This window comes from Danio rerio, chromosome 12 (assembly GCF_049306965.1).
Source record: "Danio rerio strain Tuebingen ecotype United States chromosome 12, GRCz12tu, whole genome shotgun sequence".
Lineage (NCBI taxonomy): Eukaryota > Metazoa > Chordata > Actinopteri > Cypriniformes > Danionidae > Danio > Danio rerio.
Genome location: NC_133187.1, coordinates 17845343 through 17868406, shown reverse-complemented (window position 1 = coordinate 17868406; position 23064 = coordinate 17845343). Strand labels below are relative to the sequence as shown.

General features: G+C 39.9%; 1 protein-coding gene across 37 annotated transcripts in view; it reads right to left on the bottom strand.

The window, feature by feature from the left end:
• Positions 1-752: 752 nt before the first annotated feature.
• Positions 753-23064, bottom strand: part of mpp3b (MAGUK p55 scaffold protein 3b) — a 60089-nt gene continuing 37777 nt past the window's right edge. For 8 of the 37 annotated variants that reach the window (XR_012387919.1, XR_012387917.1, XR_012387922.1 and 5 more), the window contains 6 exons: positions 11965-12126; positions 11799-11879; positions 9877-9970; positions 8016-8124; positions 5171-5299; positions 753-2584 (listed from right to left, as the gene is read on the bottom strand). Coding sequence is in view for 9 of the 37 variants with exons in the window: in XM_073918329.1 (XP_073774430.1) it covers positions 2405-2584; positions 5171-5299; positions 8016-8124; positions 9877-9970; positions 11799-11879; positions 11965-12126 (755 nt within the window). In the remaining 28 variants the exon portion in view is untranslated. Of the gene's footprint in view, positions 2585-5170; positions 5300-8015; positions 8125-9876; positions 9971-11798; positions 11880-11964; positions 12127-12424; positions 12497-23064 lie in introns of all 37 variants that reach the window. The other 29 variants (XR_012387920.1, XR_012387907.1, XR_012387905.1 and 26 more) reach the window with 12 other exon arrangements.

Genomic DNA, 23064 nt, shown 5'->3' with positions numbered 1-23064 from the left:
TACCAAGTAAAATATTATTTACTCTCATCATGGCAAAGAGAAAATAAATCAGTTATTAGAAATAAATTTTTAAAACTATTATGATTAGAAATGTGCTGAAACAATCTTCCCTCCATTAAACAAAAATTGGCGAAAAAAATAAACATGGGCGCTAATAATTCAGGGGGGCTAATAATTCTGACTTCTACTGTATATGTAATGTATACATGCATACATAATAAAAAAGGTTCTGCAATAGGATTCTTAAAAAAACGTTGAAATCAAATAGTTCTTGTACTTAATATGTCTGGCATATTTTTAAAAATACCATAAAATGGTATTTTAGTTTGTCCCTTCTGTAAAATGAGATAGAATGAGTTATTTAATAATACAATACAAATAAACAGAAATACATTTTAATTTATAATAAAGAGGTTTCATAATATATTTGAATTATGAATAAAATATTTAGCATTATGAATAAAATAGGGTGTCAAAGTGGCGCATCTAGTTTGACTAGTTTGAGCTTCAGTTTCCCCCGCAAGTCCAAAGACACAAAGAATATAGTATTTTTTATGCATGTGAATGCATGAGTTGGCTGGAAGGGCACCCGCTGCAAAACATATGCTAGAAAAGTTGACGGTTCATTCCGCTGTGGCGACCCTTAATTAATAAAGGGACTGAACTGAAAAGAAAATGAATGAATAAAATATTCAACATTTATAATATTTCAATGAAATAAATATATAAATAAATAAGCAAACAAACATATGCAGTTTTTATTATTTTTATTATAACAATTTACATTCAAAAATAATCCATATATTCTAAAAGGGTACACATTTTGAACAGTACTATGTGGCCCTAAAATTATGAACATGCCTTTATGCTCTGTGACCTTAATGCAGCATTTGTCTAATTCAACTACACAGACATCATACAGTCATCAGTTTGATACAAAAAGAGACAATTACAATCAGACTTTGATGGGCTGTGACCAAATACGAAACATTATTTTACATGGGTATAAACACTGAAATTATTTGCAAATATACAGTGTGCTTCTTTTATTCTTTTTTTTTTTAAATATAATTACGATTTACATTCGGGTAAATACACAGCCAGCCAGCATAAGATGGACACAGTAACAAGAAACCTTCACACGAAACCATTTACCAGCTTTGACACGTGAATAAACCTGACAGAGTACTGTCCACTCATTCAAGTGTTCGTGTCCATACTTGATGTTTATTTTTGCAGCTTACTCCAAAGAAATATAAGGACAATCAAATTATTAAACCACATACAAGTAATACATTTCATAAATACTAAGTCCATGCAAAAATTTGAAATTGGATCCAAGTTATCAGTTGGATAGCCTCTGATCCTAAAATTATTCATATATGAACACAGTCCTTTACTAGCTCTGAACATCAGATCTCAATTTCAACAATTCAGATGGCACTTTTATTATGCATTGTATTACTTCTGATAAACAGGATGAAATGGAAAGTGACAGATTCAGAAAGAAGCAGAGAGGTTTATGTTTTGATCACATTGTATGCAAGTGTTTGAATTTAAAGGGATAGTTCACCCCAAGATGAAAATGTTCTCTATTTACTCACCCGCAAGTGCTTATAAACCTTTATTGTCCTGTTGAACACAAAATAAGATATTTTGATGAAAGTTGAAAACCTGTAGAGCAACACTGTGGCTCAGTGGTTAGCACTGTCACCACACAGCAAATACGTCGCTGGTCCCAGCTGGGTCAGTTGGCATTTCCCTCATAATCCAAAGACACTGTAGGTCAGGGGTGTCCAAACTCGGTCCTGAAGGGCCGGTGTCCTGCAGATTTTAGCTCTAACTTGCCTCAACACACCTGCAAGGATGTTTCTAGAAAGCCTATAAGAGCTTGATTAGTGAGCCCAGGTGTTTCTAATTGGGGTTGGAACTAAACTTTACAGGACACCGGCCCTCCAGGACAGAGTTTGTACATGCCTGCTATAGGTAATTTGGAATAACTAAATTGGCCATAGTGTATGAGTGTGTGTGTGTGTGTGTGTGTGTGTGTGTGTGTGTGAGTGTATGGGTGTTTCCCAGTTCTGGGTGGTGGCTGGAAGGGCATTTGCTGTGTAAAACATATGCTGGAATAGTTGGTGGTTCATTCCACCGTGGCTACCCCAGATAATTAAGGGACTAAGCCGAAGGAAAATGAATGAATGAATGAAAGCCTGTGATCATTGACTTCCATAGTAGGAATAATAAATCCTATGGAAGTCAGTGGTTGCAGACTTTCAGCTTTCTTCAAAACATCTTCCTTTGTGTTCAACAGAAGAAATAAACTTTATAACTACTTGAGGGGAAGTAAATGATGACAGAATTGTAACTTTTGGGTATTCTATCCCATTAAAGGGAGCAGCGAGGATCAAGACCGGACCCAGCTGACAGGCACCCACTGTGGCTCCCTTTCAAGTCTTTCGAGAATAAGTCTCAGCTCCACACAGGCACTAGCAGAGTCCTCCTTTATCAGGACCCTGTCCACTAGGTGGCCATATTGCTGTTCCATTTGCTCGGCTGAATGCTTCATGTCCAGCAGGTCTTCCTCCTTTTTAAAAATGAATAAGAAAAAGTCAATGTGGGAGTCGAATGATTGAGATTTAGTACAGTAGATTTAAACCTTTAAATGTGACCCTGGACCATAAAACCAGCCATAAACTGTAGTGCCATTAAAAAAAACAAGCTTTCCATTGATGGATGGTTTGTTAGGATAAGCCAGATGAGATATTTAGCCAAATTAAAACTATTTGAAAATATTTGAGAATCTGATGGTTCCAAAAAAAATCTAAATATTTAGAAAACTGCCTTTAATTAAGTACACATTTTTAAAACATGATTTAGTATTGATATACTGTGCTCAGCATAAATGAATACACCCATCACAGATATCCCTTCTTAAATTAATATTTTCTATATGTTACAATAAAATATTTGTGCATTAGATAAAGCAAAAATTAAAACACCCAAATTAATTTGTTGGGGAAAAATATTAAATTAATTTTAATAACAGAAGAAAAGAACATAAAAAATCTGTCAAATTTAGTTGAAATTGTGTAATTTGTATTTTATTTTTATTTTTCTGTAAGATCTCATTTGCATTTAAATTAATCATGTTCAGTTAGCCACCACTTATTTAAATGAATATATCTGTATAATACAACAGTTTTGTTTAAATGTATTAAATGTGGGGGATGCAGTGGCCCAGTGGGTAGCACGTTTGCCTCACAGCAAGAAGGTCACTGGTTTGAGCCACGGCTGGATCAGTTAGCGTTTCTGTGTGGAGTTTGCATGTTCTCCCCATGTTTACGTGGGTTTTGCTGTGGCAACCCCAGAGTAATAAAGGGACTTAGCCGAAAAGAAAATGAATGAATAATTGTACTAAATGTTTTGGGCTATAATCACTGAGAAAGGGATGCAAATATTTATTTAGGGTGTAACCATGAAAATTTAAAAATGAACTTTACAAAAAATCTTCATAGGGACATCTTTATAATAACCAACCTAATCTCACCAGGAAATGTAAGTATTTAACGTTTTGTCAGTTTAGTGGTATAGAGTTCCGTCATACGAAAATGTACAATTTTAAAAAGGAGGCGTGCCACCCAACCCCGCCCCTAAACCTAACCGTCCATTGGGGGATGAGCAAATCGAACTATATTGTATGAATAAGATCTTATGAATTCATATGAATTAGCCAATAAATCAAAAAGTTTCGAATTGCCTTGAGATTATATTGTAACACACAGACTTCTATAGGGGCATTCAGATATCATATAATCGGATTTGACTAGTATTCCTCTGGTATATACATTGTTTTCACATTACAAGACAGTATTGGACAGTATTCGCTAGATTCTGAAATGTACAGCTATTAGAAAGAAAATTTTGCAATTTTGTAACTGTTGTAATCGCCACTGTTTATTTACTTGCCTTAATTAAAATCTCAATATCTTCTTAGTAAAATAGTAACTTATTAGTAACATTTCAAATAAGCGCTCATTCTGAAAATGTAGTCCTGTGGACATTTCTGGAGACCGCGAATTACGAAGCCGGAGGTACGTGTGGCTGCATTAAATTTTTTTTAAGCAAATGCTATGGGGCAGTATGATGCTGTTCCTTTTGGGGCTTACTGGCTGACTGCTTACCACTGTGTGAAGGGCTTCCCGCCATAACCAGTTTGTCCAGCTAGCTCATCGTGTACGTCAGCGGACTTGAAACCTAGAGGACTTGAACACGACGACGACCGAATTCGAGTCCAGGGAAGAGCGATTCCACAAATCAGGTAAAACAAAAACAGAATCCAAAAAATAAAATAATAATAATAATAATAATAAACGTGGTAAAAATCAGACGAGGGCTTTTTCTTTTTTTGTAAACTGTCTGCTGGGTTTAGGGAAGTAAGTGGGCGGGTTAATCAGTAAAATTGGTTGGGTTTAGGGGAGAAGTGGGCTGTTTGATTGGCCAGTCGCCTAGTCAATTATTCAGTTATTCAGTCGGTCAGCAGTGGCCTCTGATGGGTTCAAACGAGAACAGCGTGAGTGCGAACGGCACTAGCAAAAGGGGCTTGAGATGCGAAAAAGCGCATACAGCGGTCTCTTGTGGATTCGAGAAAACAAAAACTGCAAAAATACGTACCTCCATGGATGTATTTCACGGTCTCTAGAAATGTCTACGGGACTATGTTTTCAGAATGAGCCTGGGTTGGAATAAATACTAACATCTAAAAATAAGTACTAGTACCTAATGGATATATAATAGTATATAACAATGAGTACTAGTTACAGCAGGATTACTTATTAGAACCAAATAGTTGACTGATAAAAAGTCAAAAGTCTTTTGCTATAACAACAGAAAAGTTGTGCACTACTGTAAAAAGTACTATTATCAAGGAAGTATTAGTATTACAATGAATAAGTATTATAATAACTACTGTAGTGAGAAAAGTAGTATTAAAATTATAAAGTAAAATTATAACCTTAAAATTAATATACTACAAACTAAACAGTAAAAAAAAAGTATATGCAATGCAATACATGTAGCCACAAATACATATTATAGCATGAAAATAGATACTACTACAACTGAGTCATTAAATATTAAAATGGCATGCTATAGTTATGTAAATCAGTCTCACTGTAATGTGTCCATTGTCGCCCCTTTCTGGTGATGTGGGAGAGCTGCGATGCCGCCGGATCTCAGGGATGCGTGGCTTTACGAAGATCACATACGGCTTAAACTCTGATGTACGGAGGATTTTCAGGGCCTGTGAATTACAAGAAAATGAATTATTTCCCAACAAATCTCTATTTACAACAGTAAGATTTAAATCCAGATTAGGTTAAGGAGAAATATGACCATTTGTAGAAGGGATCTACAATTACACTTTTTATTATCCATATATTATCCATAATATTCTTTATTAGCATCTTCATTTTTATATTGCTTTTTAAATAGCAGAACACACTGCTGTTGTCTAAAGTACAATACTGCTGTAATAGTAGTTGTCAATGCACAAAAGTCCCCATGAACTACACAATCCTGTCAATGTGTAATGTTTTCCAATGCTTCCTATGCTTGTCTGGCTTTCCCTTTGCTCGTGTTGGGCATGTGCCCCACTTGAATTATCTTCTTGTTTTCAGTTATCACACCCCCTTGTAGACTTAGTGAAGCCTGAATGTGTTCACCTGTCCCTTGTGTGCTCTGTTTTCTACATATTGTGTTTGTGTCCTCCCTTTCTTTTTGTGTCTTTTATGTTCACCGTGGATGCACTACTACTTAACTCAGACTGGCTTAAGGAAAATATGAGACTGCACAGCAGGCATTAATATTGTTGTCCTTAGATGCTGACTAGATATAAAATTTTGTCAATTGATGTCACAACCTTAATCTAACCCTATATTAATGTCTTATGGCATTGTGTGGCTGCTGAACAATAACTGCTGAAAATGTAACTTTTTACTGGTATAAATTACATTAGAAAATATGGTAAAACTTTACAATAAAGTTCCATTAGTTAAGATAGTTAGTAACATGAACAATTAATGAACAATACATTAATTACATTACACAATCCATACTTGTTAACATTCATTCTTAGTCTTAGTCTTAGGCTTAGTCCCTTTATTAATTCAGGGTCGCCACAGCGGAGTGAACCGCCAAATTATCCAGCAAGTTTTTACGCAGCAGATGCCCTTTCAACCACATCCCATCTCTGGAAAAGATCCACACACACGTTCACACACACACTCATACACTAAAGACAATTTAGCCTACCCAATTCACCTATACCGCATGTCTTTGGACTGTGGGGGAAACTGGAGCACCCGGAGGAAACCCACGCGAAGGTAGGGAGAACATGCAATCTCCACACAGAAACGCCAATTGAGCCGAGGTTTGAACCAGCGACCCAGCAACCTTCTTGCTGTGAAGCGACAGCACTACCTACTACGCCACTGCCCCGCCCCTTTGCTAACGTTAATGAAAATAAAGTTGTTCACTGTTAGTTCTTATTAACTCACAGTGCATTAACTAATGTTAACAAGCACAGCTATTGATTTTAATGATGCAAATTTTGAACTAATATTAATAAAGGTGTACAAGTACTGTTTATTCACAGATCAAAATAGTAAAATAATAATAAAACTTTATTGTAAAGCGTGATCAAATTCTATATCAAATAGAATATGTACTGTTATTCTGCATTTTTATATTACTATATACCATATTTTATATTACTATTTACTGTAGTTTTGATTTCATGAAACCTTAATTAAAATCTTATCTATTCCATTTTTTGCTTTTGAGATGTTACACTAACATGGGAATTCTTATATAATTCCTATTTTTATAGTCTCAAAATACTATGCTCATGTTAACCTGAAATGCTATGCTTTAAACATGGTATTGGCCCCTAGTGGTAAATGGAATCTAGAAAAATAGAAATTAAGGAAAGCATTGATTTAGGCAGGTCATCTATAGCTATCTATAGGAATACAACTCTAATCATAATTTCCTTAATAAGTTCCATTCAGATGATTAACCAGCAGCCTATAGATTGCTCATGTGCTAATCACCCATCTATATCTCTATCCCCAACTTCTCTCGTCCAGTCAGGACTTGGTAATACATCATTCATGCTTAGTCAGACCACTGAACTTAGGTTGTTGCAAAGATTTAATTATACAGTTGAAGTCTGAATTATTAGCTCCCCTGTTACTCCCCCCTCCCTTTTTTTCTGTTTAACGGAGAGCAGATTTTGTTTTATTATATTTTTAAACATAATAGTTTTAATAACTCATTTCTGATAACTGCATCCTTTTAACTTTGTCATGATGAAAGTAAATAATATTTAACTAGATATTTTTAAAGACACTTTTATACAGCTTGAAATTACATTTAAAGGCTTAACTAGGTTAATTAGGTTATTTAGGCAGGATAGGGTAATTAGGCAAATCATTGCATAACGATGGTTTGTATACTGTAGACTATCGAGAAAAAAATACTCAAAGGGACTAATAATTTTGACCTTAAAATGTTTTTAAAAAAATTTAAAACAATTATTAAAAAATAATACAAATAAGACTTTCTCCTGAAGAAAAAATATCAGACATACTGCGAAAATTTCCTTGCTCTGTTAAGCATCGTTTGGGAAATATTTAAAAAAGAAAATATCATTTTTTAGGTGAAGTGTCTCTTTAAGAGTGTTTCTTGATATTGCAGAGATAAGAAGGGGAAGTACTAAAGTATCTAGAATACACTCTGGATGTCTACTTGGACACAATGCCTTCCCAAAATGGTTAGTGCTCATCACAGGCAACAGGTTTTCTAAGTGCCTTAATAACGCTTAAAAGCGAGATAACATTAGGGTAAATCTAGAAGACTTAAACATAAACACATAAAAACTTACAATATAAATCATGGAGAAAGAACAAAAAAACAGACAAAAATAATAACACTGACAAAAACAGAAATCTGTTTACCTCAGGCTGAACATCTACCAGACACACTTTGTTTCTGGCCAGGACACTGCGAATTGACTCCAAACTTGTCCCATATTGGTTATTCTTATATTCACCATATTCAATAAATCTGAAAATATACAATACAGTATATGTTTATTTTTCATTCAAATTAAATGTTCTAACACTTGGCACACACACACACACACACACACACACACACACACACACACACACACACACACACACACACACACACACACACACACACACACACACACACACACACACACACACACAAATTATATAATAATTTTCTTATGTGTGTTTTCTTCAAAACTTTGTATGCTCTTTTTTTACTCAAAACTGATAAAATCCCTTCAGAAATATTGATAGTATTCCTGGATCGATAAACCCAGCAGCTGATAAATTCAACCTGTATGTATTTCCTCATGAAAGTAAACACTATTTTATTATAGTTAAAGTGTATACCATAGTGTTGAATACAATTTGTACAGCTACAGTTTGCAAATCGTAGTGCAATTATGCAATTATCTTATTATTATTATTTTTTTTTACTTAAAAGTAAACATATATGTAATGTAGTAATCAATCAATAAATAAATAAACGGCTCATCCAATCATACCTGCATCAGAATGTTTGCCTGTGACAAATCTGCATTTTAGCATGCATTGCCAATGGAACAGTGTATTTCTTGCCAGATGTGTTGAATAAATGAAAATTCAGTGGTTTTTACTATAGGTACTCCAACAGCAGAAAAATCTGGTTTCCACTTGAAAAGTCAGATAAAGATGCCAATACAGATGGCATGCTTGGCAGCTCCGGATGCAGATAATCAGATAAAGGTCATTCTCATGCAGGTCTCATTCTTTGTAGCAGCTCATTATGCATTTAACTCAGGAAGAAAACTGCTTACATCTAAACGAAATTGAATTCAAACAGATCAAATCCTAAATGTAGACTTTATATTATAAATCACCTATTTTCAGTAAGATTTGCTAAATATTAAGTGCCACTGTGTCTGATTCTTTGCATTGAAATTGAGACGTGCTAAACCTACAGTAGCTGTCAGTTTGATTTATGTGGTTGAACAGCAGACTCAATGATTTGCTTAATAAAAACATACTTTTGTTGACAGACATGTTGATAGTGTGTAATATTTACCATGTTTATTGTTGGCACTGCAAAAAATGTAGTCAAAGTATTTGTGTTTTTTGGTGAAAATGTCTTACATACAGTCAAAGTCAGAATTATTATCCCTCTGAATTAGACCCCTGTTTATTTATTTTTTTTCCAATTTCTGTTTAACAGAAAGAAGATTTTTTTCAACACATTTCTAAACATAATAGTTTTAATAACTCATCTTTAATAACTGATTTATTTTATATTTGCCATGATGACAGCAAATAAAAGTTTACTAGATATTTTTTTAAGACACTTCTATACAGCTTAAAGTGACATTTAACATTTAACTAGGTTAATTAGGTTAACTAGGCAGGTTAAGGTAATAATGAAAGTTGTATATTTTTATTTTAAACTATATAACGATGGATTGTTCTGTAGACTATCAAAAAAAAAAAAAACTTAAGCTAATAATTTTGTTTTTAAAATGGTGTTAAAAATGAATAACTGCTTTTATTCTAGTTGAAATAAAACAAACAAAACTTTCTCCAGAAGAAAAAATATTATCAGACATACTGTGAAAATTTTCTTTGCTCTGTTAAACTTAATTTGGGAAATATATATAAAAAAAGAAATAAATCAAAGGGGGGCTAATAATTCTGACCTCAACTGTATATGCATTATAATATAGAGGGAAAGTACATCAACAAAGACAATAAAATAGTTCATATAACATACTTATTAGACTGAATATCAGCATCAAATGCCTGCTTGGAGATGAAGTGGTATTCTACACCTTCCTTCTCATGGCTCTTTCTGGGTCTTGTTGTGTCTGTTAGAAAATGATCATACATAAATCAAATTTTTTAGTACATGACATAGCTATTGAGATAATACAGTAGGCTTTTAAGCTGATAATATATATATATATATATATATATATATATATATATATATATATATATATATATATATATATATATATATATAGGGGTGTCAAAATTAATTGTTTCTTCGGTGCACCGCGATGCAGGCGCGGACAATAAGGTATCGGTTCAGTAATAATCATAACCGGTTATTATGTACTGACGTCATTTATCTCCTGTGCGCTCTGTCGCGAGAGAGGTAAGCGCGAGTATTTACAACACTCAGCCAACTCAGGGCCGGCCCGTGGCATAGGCACCAAAGGCAAATGCTAAGGGTGCTGTATATCTAGGGGGGCGCCAGAAAGGAACGCGGTTCAGTTGGTTTTGTTTTCAAAATTCTTGACACACATTCAGTTATAGACGGCAATAACTCAAAAACATCTTACCCTAAAAAGATCTAAAGTGTGTTTCCTACAAAAAGACAAAGCTGGTTATGTTTCACAGCTGTCTTTTTATTTTTTTTTCGCTCGATATTACGACCACTGCTCCGTTTAAGCCCTCGCAATATTTGCTTAGCCGGGAGAGCTCGCGCTGAGAGGAGCTCTCAGCAAGGGACCGTCGGAAAAGTGCTTCTTTTTTTTTTTTTTTTTTTCGTTTTTCTGCTCCGCTTAGCGCGAGCTCTCCCTGTTGCGAGGGCTTAAGTGTGTGCGTGTGTGCGCACGTGCGTGCGTGTGTGTTCGTGCGTGTGTGTGTGTGTTTGTTTCTTTGGTGCTGTCTATGTTTGTGTATGTGTTTGAATGAGAGACAGTGTGGTACTGTGTGTTTATACAGACAGCTTGTTATAGCCTCCCCCTAAAATATAACACTGTATTGGAAAGCATCGTCAATGCACCGTGATGCACCGAGATATCGAATTGAACCGAATCGAAGGCATGATAATCGTAACCGAACCGAACCGTGAGACCAGTATAGGTTCACACCTCTATATATATATATATATATATATATATATATATATATATATATATATATATATATATATATATATATTATCTAAAATATATATATTATATATTATATAAAAAAGTATAATACAAAAGAAGACATTTAGAAAAATTTTGGAAACTGGTAACCCTTGACACCCACAGTATAAAATAAATGGTAACACTTTACAATAAGAATCATTAGTTAATAAATTTACTAACATGAATTAATCATGAAAAACACTTGTACAGCATTTATTCATCATAATTGACATTTACTATTGCATTATTAACATTCAAGTCCGTGCTTGTTAACATCAGTTAATGCATTGTGAGTTAACATGAACTAACGATGAACTACTGAATTTTCATTAACTAACGTTAACTAACATGAATAAATACTGTAGTAAATGTACTGTTCATTGTTTGTAGTAAATGCATTAATTAAAATTAACTAATAAACCTTATTGTAAAGTGTAACGAGATAAGTGAATACATTTTTCAAAATATCTTATTAATTGATACATGAAGACAGAATTGTAGTTTTTGGTGAACTATATCATTAAATTCAGCATCTGTTTTATTCTACTTTCCACTTGCCATTTTAAGTGATCCAGTCGTGAGTGCTCAGTCAAAATTCACTACTGTTTCTACGTGGCATTGACAAGGTGGACATAAACATTTGGTACAGCGCAACCAATAGTTTGCATTTTCCACATGTGATCAAAATGCCGAAATAATGCATATTTACACCATGTTTAAATGGAGTTTTTCTTTAGCTGTTAAACAAATAAGAAAGAAATAAACTCACGTGGCACAGCGACTCCATACCGTTGAGGATTCTCAGCAATCACCTTCTGCTTCAGTTCATTGATCCGAGCTCCAAGAGATCCTTAAGCAATAATAGGCAGAAATGAGATTCTGAATGCAAACAAAGCATTATTGACCATAAATGCAAACAAAGCATATAATCTTACCTATAAGTACCACAAGCCTTGGTTTATCTTGCAGTCTCATCTGATGTAGGGTCACCTCTTCATATATGAGGAATTCATTCTCTGTGGACTCTGGTGTATGAGACTCTTTATTTGAACCCTGGTGATCCTTGCGGCTCAGCCTAAAGCTTCTTCTTAGACCAGCTGCGAGCACAATTAGATTTTTCCAACAGATTAACAGAGGAAAAGAACATCAACAAACATAGACAAGATCAGAATTAGACAGGACAGAATCAGACAAAACGGCAAGGGTGGAAAGAGGTGCATCCTCCAGATTAAAAATATCATGTTTCTCACACTGCTCCTTTTTTTAATGTAACAGCTACATCTCTGGGGGAGAATCAACATGCTGTTTAGCTGCTTGGTAACATTTTATATGTAATAGCTAAGATAAAGCAGCACAGTATCTGTTTGCCTTACAGGTATAAATGAAACATGGTACCTGAGTAAAACTCCCAGGAAAAGGCCTGGCCACAGGACGGTGCGACCGCCTTACACTTTGGAGAAACTACAACTAATGTTAGACCATATCAGACATCCATTATAGTTCTATAGAGATTGTCACAAGCTTTATCAGCCATGCCAAAGCTTGCGTGAGCCATTAGCCACAAGCAAATAGTTCCCCAGCTATAGCAGTGCACCTGTGGTTCATTCCGAAAGGAACAGTTCATCCAAAAATTTAAGTTTTACATTGTATGATTAAAACTATTTTGTGGTAAATCCAAATTATTCAGTAAAAATATATTAAAATGATAAGGGGAAAATAGACGGAAAGAAAAAAAATGTTTTATAGGTAAGTGAAATATTTATTAGAAATAATAAGATAAAATGTCATAATTATGACAAGTTCACACTCACATAAAAGTCACAAGTATAATGTAAAAACTCAAAATTAGGACAAAATAATGACAAAAACCAACACTTTAATGATGACAAAAACAATGAAAATATAACTCAAAGACATAATTGTATTGAAAAGGACTTGGGTGTCATATACCTTTCCTCCATGAAACATAAAAGATAAATAAAAAAGAAAAATGCTGACAGACTAACCAACTAAATTCAAATCATGCAGGCTCAGCTAAACAGCACGAGGGTAAACAATGACAGATACTTAATCTTTGGGTCAACTGTCCCTTTATGAAAGTCATAGTTCACCCAATAATGAAAATTCTGTCATTTACTCACTGCTACACTTGTTCCACACCTGATTAAGTTTCTTCTTTTGGATGAACACAAAAACCTGTAAATATTGACTCTGGTAGTATTTGTATTTCCGACTATGGATGTCAATATGAAGAGTTCAGATGCAAAAAAAATTTCCTTTAAAATTTGTGTTTTTCTTAGCCTCATATGTTTATGTTCAGTTTTTTCACTTTAAAGGCAATGAAAATAACCTACTCTTTGCACAGAGTAAAATGACTGAAACTTCACACAACAGCCTGGGGAAATTTTTTAGAGAAATTTTAGATGAACATGTCAGACGCAATTTTAACAATCTAGGCGCAAAGTCTAAAGCACATGGTGCAAAAGCATTAAGGGCTTGTCTGAATCCACTTTTGCTTACTTTCGTGGATGAAGAAATGGTGTTGTACACACTCCACTAAACATCCATTAGCCTACATATTTAATTTTATTTGTTAAGCGCAAAGATTAAAAAAAAAAAAAAAACATTTCAATATTCAATTCTAATTTCCATCAAATAAATAAATTAACAATAATAACGAAGTGTGCTCAAAAAACTGAGACTGACACAAACACACATCCTATTCTTAACTCAACAGAAATCAACAGTGCGTGCTCAATGAAACGATAGAGGCTCCAGTCCTCCTCATATGGTGGCATTTGAGATCGGACTGGTTCTAAAAGTCCTCCTCGAAAAAACATCATTAAAAGCAAATCACTGTAGGTGCTGCTTGGGGCCAGGTCTACAAACTCCTTGATGCAACACTCTATGGAGCGATTACATTGTTTTAGAAGCATGATCTTGTTATCTGCTGAATATATAATGACTGCGTCGTTCTGTCATGGTTTGTTGTAGAAAGGTGTTGGATCCAAGTGCAGTTTTATTAAAGAGATCGTGCAGTAACGGAAAAACAAGACATCCAAAGTTCAAAAGTAACAAAGTAACAAATAAACAACAAAACAAGAAACTACGGCAGGTATCAGGAACAGGAACAGGGCTCTGGAAACAACAAACTCGCTTTACAAGACTTACTAGACAATGAAGACAAGAAAGACAAACGACGCAGTAATAAACAATTGGTGAATGGTTGTACAAATAGTCCAGGAAATCAACAGGAAACGGGAACAGCTGTGAATGGCCAATCAGTGTAAGTAATACCGGGTGTATTGCACGTAGGATGTATGGACTTAGTTCATACATCGTAGGACGTAGTTCTTTCACCACTGTAGTTAGCTGAGAGTGCCGGCAAACTACAGCGGCATCTGGTAGACACAGACAGTCATGACACCAACAGTACATTGGGAAGCAAGCAGTCCAGATAGGGAGGATACTGCGGCCACCTGCTGCCCAGAAGGGAAAACCTGGTGACAAGAAGGCAAATGGAGTAGCCCTGAGAAGGGGGAGTATACATATGAGAAGATGGTTAGCGGGGAGGGAAGACACGGGCTCGCCTAAGAGGGAGGACTGAACCGTGGCTGAATTTAGCATATGGGATCGCCAGTGGGGATTGCACATAGCAGGCACCTATACCCAGATTGCCGGCTGACCAGTGGGAATGCCAACAACATAATGGGCCAAGCACCTGACTCCTCCATTGAGTCAGATGCTGGGGGCTTCGAAGGAACTTTGAAGGGTTCGCCAAGTAGGGAACTGAAATGACAGAGCGAGAAAGCACATGTATCTCTGTTTTAGAGAGAGAGGCACAGCAACACCGAACCAAATATCCTCATTCACCAGGGTTTCCCAGCACACATGAGGAAACCGGCTCCACTCGCAGATAATAAAATCTCGCAAATGTATTAGGTGTTGCCCAGACCTCAGCTTTGCAGATGTCTGTTAGAGAGGCGCCACGTGCTAGCAACCAGTGGAGTGAAGTGACGAGTGGAGTGAGCTCTCACCACTGGTGGATAACCTGAGGGAAATGGAACTACTATCTAGTGGGCCAACCACTGTTTAGATACGGTACTTACCTTCTGCCGATCACCATAACAGACATAAAGCTGCTCAGAAGACCTAAAGTTCTGAGTAAAGCACAAACAGGACCCAGCAACGAAAGGGCTGGGTCTGCCTTCTTCACAGTTATTGGTTGCAGGCCTAACTGGTCCTTAAATATTAAGGTAGGAACCTTAGGCACATATCCCGGACGAAGTCTAAGGAAAACATGAGAGTAGGCCAGCCTGCAGCATCTATGGACCACACATGGAGGTTCCAGAGATCTAGACAAGGGTCCTAGATGGTGCCCTGTCCCTGAGAGAGTAGGTCTTCTGTCAAAGGGATCTGCCAGGAAGGGGCAGTCGCGAGTAGGGAGAGTTCTGATATCCAGGTCCGGTTGGGCCAGAGAGGCACAACTAGCGAGACCTCCTCATCTTCCCTGGACTTGCACAGCTGCTGCACATGCAGGCTCACTGGGGGAAACGCATATGGCGAGGCCAGCTGTGGACCAGTGCATCCATGCCGAAGGAGCCCTCAGTCAGAAAAAAAGAACCACTGGCAATAGACGTTTTCGGGGGAAGCAAACAGGTCAACCTGGTCTTTCCTGAAGCGCACCCATATCAGCTGGACAGACTCAGGGTGGAGTCTCCATTCTCCTGGACATTGAAGCTGCCGTTAGAGCGCATCGCTGGATGGTTGAGCTTGCCCGGGATGTGAATGGCACGCATGAAAAGATTTCAGGGGGACCACCGTTTTCCTGTCGAACTCTCTCAGACTGTTCAGCATCAGCTCGGTGCACTCTCCAGAGAGGCATGCTGACATCGTGACTGAGTCCAGCTCCAACCTGAGAAATGAATTGCTCTGCACAGGGGCAAGCTTGCTCTTCTCTTGGTTGACCTGAAGTCCCAATTGGTCGAGGTGCTCTCACCTCGCACACAGGCTCCAGAGGGGGGCTAGGAGTGTGAGAGAAGGGAGACCGCCCTCCCACTCTCTGGAAGCCACTGACTAAGTGCACAGATCCTGCGAGCTGGAAGGCATAGCATCCCAAACTGGCAGTGTTCGGGCTGTCACATCCGGGGAAGTGGAAAAATGCTCTTTCTTTGAGATTTTGGTGGCGTTGTAAAAAAATGTCAGATATTGTAGATCCCGGCCCTCCAACGGGGAAAGAGCAAGTTCCCTCCTCTCTGGATGGCCTATCTCAGGGACGCTTTGTGGTCTATTTATCAGACTTAGGGGTGCCCTAGGGCAAGGTGCTGGTTACCTGCAGGATACTAGGTCAGACGCACAGGCGGGGGCACTGGAGCAGATCTTGAAGATGCAGGTGGGCGCCCTCAGCAAGGATCAGTGGATGTTGATGGCTCGTGGGGAGAGTGGTCTTGCGATCCCACCGATAGATAACTTTACCCATCGTATCCAACTGCTCTTTTACCGTCATGAATTCCTGGGTGAATTCACCGTTGGTCAACATCAAACTTAGTCAACATCACGCATATCAGCCAGGTTTAACCAGACGTGGCGTTCCTAGACCACTAATGTGGCCATCGTGCTTCCCAGGACAAACATAGCTGACCAGTGGTACGCAGAGTATAGTCTGTTGTTGTGCAAAGCTTATGATTTAGGCCTGGGTTGAAACCACCCTCATGCAGCTGGGCCAGCGCCTGTGCTTGGTAGCGCTGGTAATTGGCCATCGCATGCAGGGCAGAAGCAGCCTGATCCGCGGCTGTGTAGATAACCTACATGCCTTGGAGAGGAGACTTGGCTGACCCCTCCAGGAAGAGGCACCATGCGGGCAAAAGTTGAACGCAATTACACGCTCGATCTGGGGAAACGACTCTTACCTTCTGGCTCCTCCACCGTCAAGGGTTGTGAGGGAGGACACGCACGCAGATGCAGTGCTCATGCCCATCATTCGGGGACAGGGAACTACCGCATCCAGAATTGAACACTTATCGCACTCTCTGGACCGGAAGAAGCAGCCTGCTTTCTCTTTCTCTATCTTTGTAGAGAGCACATAAGACTCATAAGACTCTCTCAGAAGCTTTGTGAAAGACTCTAAAAGCGATTGTAATTGACGCCAGCTGTGCACGCTGATGCTGCCAACTCATTAGCATTTCATTGGCCCGTTTTATTACTCTTTCACATGATTGGCTTCTGACGAAATCCCCATAGTGGAAGTATTCCACATAGCATTGAAGTTCCCTCTCGATGGGGAACACGGCATTGAGAAGCCTTAAATATTAATTAGCCTTGACGGATTAAAGCGCGGTTAATAGTAAAATCAGCAAATCGTGCTGTATTAAACAAACGCATGTCACTTCATAACAATAGCAGCCGTTTTTTCAAATGAACTAAATACATTTTTGATGGTCACTCTAGCCTATTTGGAAAGCCAGAACTAATTGCCTTAGGGGCCAAGTTTCGCCCGTGGACCACCAATTGAATAGCCCAGGTGTATGTTTAAGGAGCAAAACTAACACGCTCTGCACTGGACTTTAGACCTGTCAGCTGGGCAATTGCGCAGTCTATTTTATTTCCTCAAAACAGCAATGTGCCTCTTTTAGACCGGCACAGTAATTCCCGGTTGCAAAAAGAGACCGCTTGCAATAGCAAAAATGTCGTGTTGTGTGATAGGATGCCAAATTCCAAAGTCCAAAAAAAGAAAACTTAACTTCTACAGTACACCCCACTACTTTTAATGCCAACTGCAGACGTTTTTGGCTAACAATGTCGGGTTTTTTTGTTACTTCTCTGTCTCCCTCTTGTGTATTGTCATTTGTATGCAGTTTCACCTGTTATCTATTCGCTTGTTTCCCCATCCCCATTGCTCTCACCTGTTCTCCCTGATTATTTTAGCTATTTAGTCTCCCCCTCTCCCTCGTTCTGTGCTTGTTAATTGATTCTGTGTTCTAAGAGCTACGTGTGCAACTGGTTCTCTCTGTTCAAGATATCTACACATTTACTATCCGTCTCGTCTAGTCCTGTGTTGTTTAGTCTACCACTTATCATCCGTTTACCTGTGCTCTGGCTCACCTCTGCTCTGCCCACAGTCCACGATCAGGTGAGGTCTCATCTTCTCGTGCTCCCTAAGGTTTGTCCCTACTTTTCTACTGCTAACCCAAGAGGGTCTTTTGAGTTTGATCATTCCTACAACGCCCAGAGGAGGGTCGATTTCTGACTGCCTGTGTTATTTCGGAGTGACTGTTTTCTTACTGCCCAGAAGAGCAGAATTGTTGATTTATTTCTGTTCAATAAATCCTTTGAACTTCTCCCTTGCGCTTGGGTCTCCATATTTCCTGACAGAATTAACAAGCCAATCCATGGACCCAGCGAGGGAGTCTCCAATCCGCTCTGCGGTCGAACATCAAGGAGCGATGTTGGGCAGACACGCCCAAGAGCTCAGCGCTGCAAGACATGCTGTAGAGAGCCTGGCAGCGCAAGTAGCGGACCTATCCAGTCAAATTCACACGCTATGTCACAACCCGGGATCCCCACAGCCGGCCCGCCTTTCCTCGGAGCCGAGGGTCAATAATCCATCCACTTACGCGGGTGAGCCAACACAGTGCCATGCTTTTCTCACCCAATGTGAGGTTGTGTTTACCCTGCAGCCCTATAAGTATGCTGAGGATCGAGCCCGTGTCGCATACGTCATCTCCCTCCTGTCGGGCAGAGCGAGGGAATGGGGAACCTCTTTGTGGGAAGCCGAGTCGGAGATTTGTCTTCACTTTGACGCCTTTAAAGAAGAGATGCTGAAGGTCTTCGATCGTTCGGTTCATGGTCGGGAAGCATCACGTCTTCTATCCACTCTCCGCCAGGGTCACCGCCCCGTAACCAATTATGTGATTGAGTTTCGCACCCTCTCCACTACTTGCAGGTGGAACGAAGCCGCCCTTTCTGCTTGCTTCCTGGATGGGTTGATCGCCCTGTTAAAGGATGAACTCTACGCTCACGATCTTCCCGCCGACCTGGACTCTCTGATTGAGCTCTCCATCCGGATGGACAAGCGCCTGGCGATGCGTAGACGTGCTCGCTCTCCACACACTGACGTCGGAGGGGTTTCCCCAGCGCAGGACTCCAAACCTCTCGAGAGGCGCGCTTCCTCCTAAGTTCCCATAGAGGTGGGAGGGGTTCACCTGCAGTATTGATCTCCTCCCAGGTACCACTCCTCCTTGGGGGCGTCTCTTCACCTTATCCGCACCCGAGAGAGAGGTGCTCGATAAATATTTATCCGAGTCTCTAGCCGCTGGTTCTATAGTTCCGTCATCCTCTCAAGCCAGTGCTGGTTTCTTTTTTGCCAAAAAGAAAGATGGTTCTTTACACCCATGCATTGACTACCGCGGACTTAATGAGATCACTGTTAAGAACAAGTACCCATTACCGCTTATGTCGACTGCCTTCGATATCCTCCAAGGGGCTCGCATTTTCACCAAATTAGATTTGCGCAATGCTTATCACCTTGTGCGAATAAAGGCTGGAGATGAGTGGAAATCGGCGTTTAATACACCCTTCGGTCACTTTGAATACCGGGTTCTTCCCTTCGGGCTGGTAAACGCTCCCGCTGTATTTCAGGCACTCATAAATGACGTACTTCGCGATATGCTCAATATTTTTGTCTTCGTCTATTTAGATGACATCCTCATTTTTTTGCCAGATTTACCTGCTCACATCCAGCATGTACGCCGTGTGCTCCAACGTCTGTTGGAAAACCGTCTTTTCGTCAAGTCAGAAAAGTGTGATTTTCATACTCGCTCTGTCCCATTTCTCGGGTATATAATCTCGGATAAGGGCGTTAGTATGGACCCCGCTAAGCTTCGCGGCGTTACCGATTGGCCCATTCCTGAGTCTCGCGTCGCTCTCCAGCGTTTCTTGGGATTTTCCAACTTTTATCGTCGCTTTATTCGGAACTTTAGCCAGATCGCTGAGCCCCTCACGGCGCTTACATCGACCAAATCTCGTTACGAATGGTTTGATTCTGCGCAACAGGCGTTCGACCGTCTCAAAAGGATATTCGCATCCGCCCCTATTCTCATCACCCCTGATCCCGAGCGACAATTCATAGTGGAGGTTGACGCCTCCGATGTAGGTGTAGGCACCGTACTTTTACTATGATGTCGGTAATCGCGAACTTCTCGCCATCCGTCTCGCGCTCTGAGAATGGCGTCACTGGCTTGAGGGTGCCTCTATCCCGTTTATTGTATGGACGGATCACCACAACCTCGAATATATTCGATCTGTGAAAAGGCTTAACGCACGTCAAGCTCGTTGGGCACTATTTTTCAATCGGTTCAATTTCACCATTTCTTATCGCCCGGGCACCAAGAATATCAAACCTGATGCACTCTCCCATCAATTTGCGGTTTTAGAGAATAAACCTCTCCCCGAACCCATCATACCTGCTGATATGGTCGTAGGAGCCGTATCCTGGGGTATCGAGAACTCTGTTAAAAGAGCGCTCACTCGCACCCAAGCTCCTCGTAACTGTCCATCGGGTAAGCTCTTTGTCACCAGACCTTTACGCGCTACTGTCCTCCGTTGGGGACACACTTCTAAATGAATGGTTCATCCAGGCATTAGGAGTACGTTAGCCGTCATCCGTCAACGTTTCTGGTGGCCAGCTATGATTCAAGACGTCCGACGCTTTGTCAAATCTTGCCACGTTTGTGCGCAGAACAAATCCAATAATTCCGCAACCACCGTATTATTGCGAACTCTCCCCATCCCGTCTCGCCCCTGGTCGCATATTGCGCTTGACTTCATAACGGGTCTTCCCCCGTCAAAAGGCAATACCGTTATTCTCACTGTCGTTGATCGCTTTTCTAAAGCGGCCCACTTTATCCAATCCAAACTCCCTTCCGCCCGTGAAACAGCGCAAGTTATTATTAACAACGTGTTCAGAATTCACGGGTTACCTGTTGATGTTCTATCCGACCGCGGTTCGCAATTCACATCACAATTCTGGAGAGAGTTTTGCAGACAGCTTGGGGCCTCTGTTAGTCTATCTTCAGGGTATCATCCCCAGACTAATGGCCAGACCGAAAGAGCTAATCAAGATCTAGGCCGAATACTTCGTTGTCTTGCCGCTCGTAACCCCTCTTTGGGGTGTGAACAATTGCCGTGGGCTGAGTACGCGCATAATTCGCTACCGTCCTCATCTACCGGTTTATCACCATTTTCTTGTTGTCTCGGTTATCAACCGCCTCTTTTCCCTACTAAGGAAATAGAGGCCGCTGTTCCTTCAGTTCAAGCGTTTATACAACGCTGTAGGCGCACTTGGGAGAGTACGGTGTCCGCGCTCCGCCGCTCCGGTGAACGTATTCGACGCTCTGCCAATCGCCGCCGCACTCGTGCCCCTCGTTACGTCTGTGGGCAAAAGAATTGGCTTTCCACTTGTAATCTTTCCCTTAAAGCCCCGTCTCCTAAATTGGTACCTCGCTTTATTGGTCCGTTCACTATCGATAAGATCATTAATCCAGCAGCTATCCGTCTTAAACTACCATCCTATTTGCAACGCATCCACCCGGTTTTTCATGTATCTTGTATCAAACCCGTTTTCCACTCTTCCTATAGTTCCCCTCCCTCCCCCTCTCCCCCTATTGTCATCGATAGTCCCCCTATTTACAAGGTAAGAAGGTTGCTTGATGTAAGGCGCCGGGGTCGTGGTCAGCAGTTTCTGGTCGATTGGCAGGGATATGGTCCTGAGGAGAGAAGCTGGGTACTGTCCCGGGACATACTGGACCGCTCGCTCATTGATGACTTTATTCGCTCTCGCCAGTCTTTCTCCTCTTGAGCGCCAGGAGGCGCTTCTTGAGAGGGGGAATACTGTCAGGGTTTTTTGTTACTTCTCTGTCTCCCTCTTGTGTATTGTCATTTGTATGCAGTTTCACCTGTTATCAATTCGCTTGTTTTCCCTTCCCCATTGCTCTTACCTGTTCTCCCTGATTATTTTAGCTATTTAGTCTCCCCCTCTCCCTCGTTCTGTGCTTGTTAATTGATTCTGTGTTCTAAGAGCTACGTGTGCAACTGGTTCTCTCTGTTCAAGATATCTACACATTTACTATCCGTCTCGTCTAGTCCTGTGTTGTTTAGTCTACCACTTATCATCCGTTTACCTGTGCTCTGGCTCACCTCTGCTCTGCCCACAGTCCACGATCGGGTGAGGTCTCATCTTCTCGGGCTCCCTGAGGTCTGTCTCTACTTTTCTACTGCTAACCCAAGAGGGTCTTTTGAGTTTGATCAGTCCTACAACGCCCAGAGGAGGGTCGATTTCTGACTGCCTGTGTTATTTCGGAGTGATTGTTTTCTTACTGCCCAGAAGAGCAAAATTGTTGATTTATTTCTGTTCAATAAATCCTTTGAACTTCTCCCTTGCGCCTGGGTCTCCATATTTCCTGACAAACAAGGAGCTAAATGAAGTGAGCACCTAATTAAAAAAGCCGGACTCATTTCATATCAGGTAAGTTCACACTACGCTAAATCAAACACATTACTCGTTTTTGATTGCAGCAATGATTTTAGTAAAAACAGTTAATTATTACTGCGGACATTGAATGCAAAGAATGAAAGGTGAAAGTGTAAGTTCACATACCCTGCCATACAGGTGCAGTTCGCTGTCAGAATGCAGTTGTTTTGCTTGTTGATGATTAATTACCCAGGACGTCTAGTACCGTCTTCTTTCCTTATCTTTGGGTAGGCAGAACCTCGGTTTTTAAAGCTACAAAGTTTTGAATCTGGTAATCATGGAACATTATTTCTTGCACATGACCACACAGAACAAAATCCTACAGACTTGTAGGCCTTTAACTTCTCTTTTGTATAATCTCTTGGAGTTTTATGCATTTCATGGATTTTTTCTGCAACCTCGCTGCGCACCCATTCTGAATGTTTACAAACATGGTAATTCGTCTATGAGTCCACAAAATGAAGCAAAAGGATTTGCCATTTAAACAGGAAAATTAGGGTTGCATTGG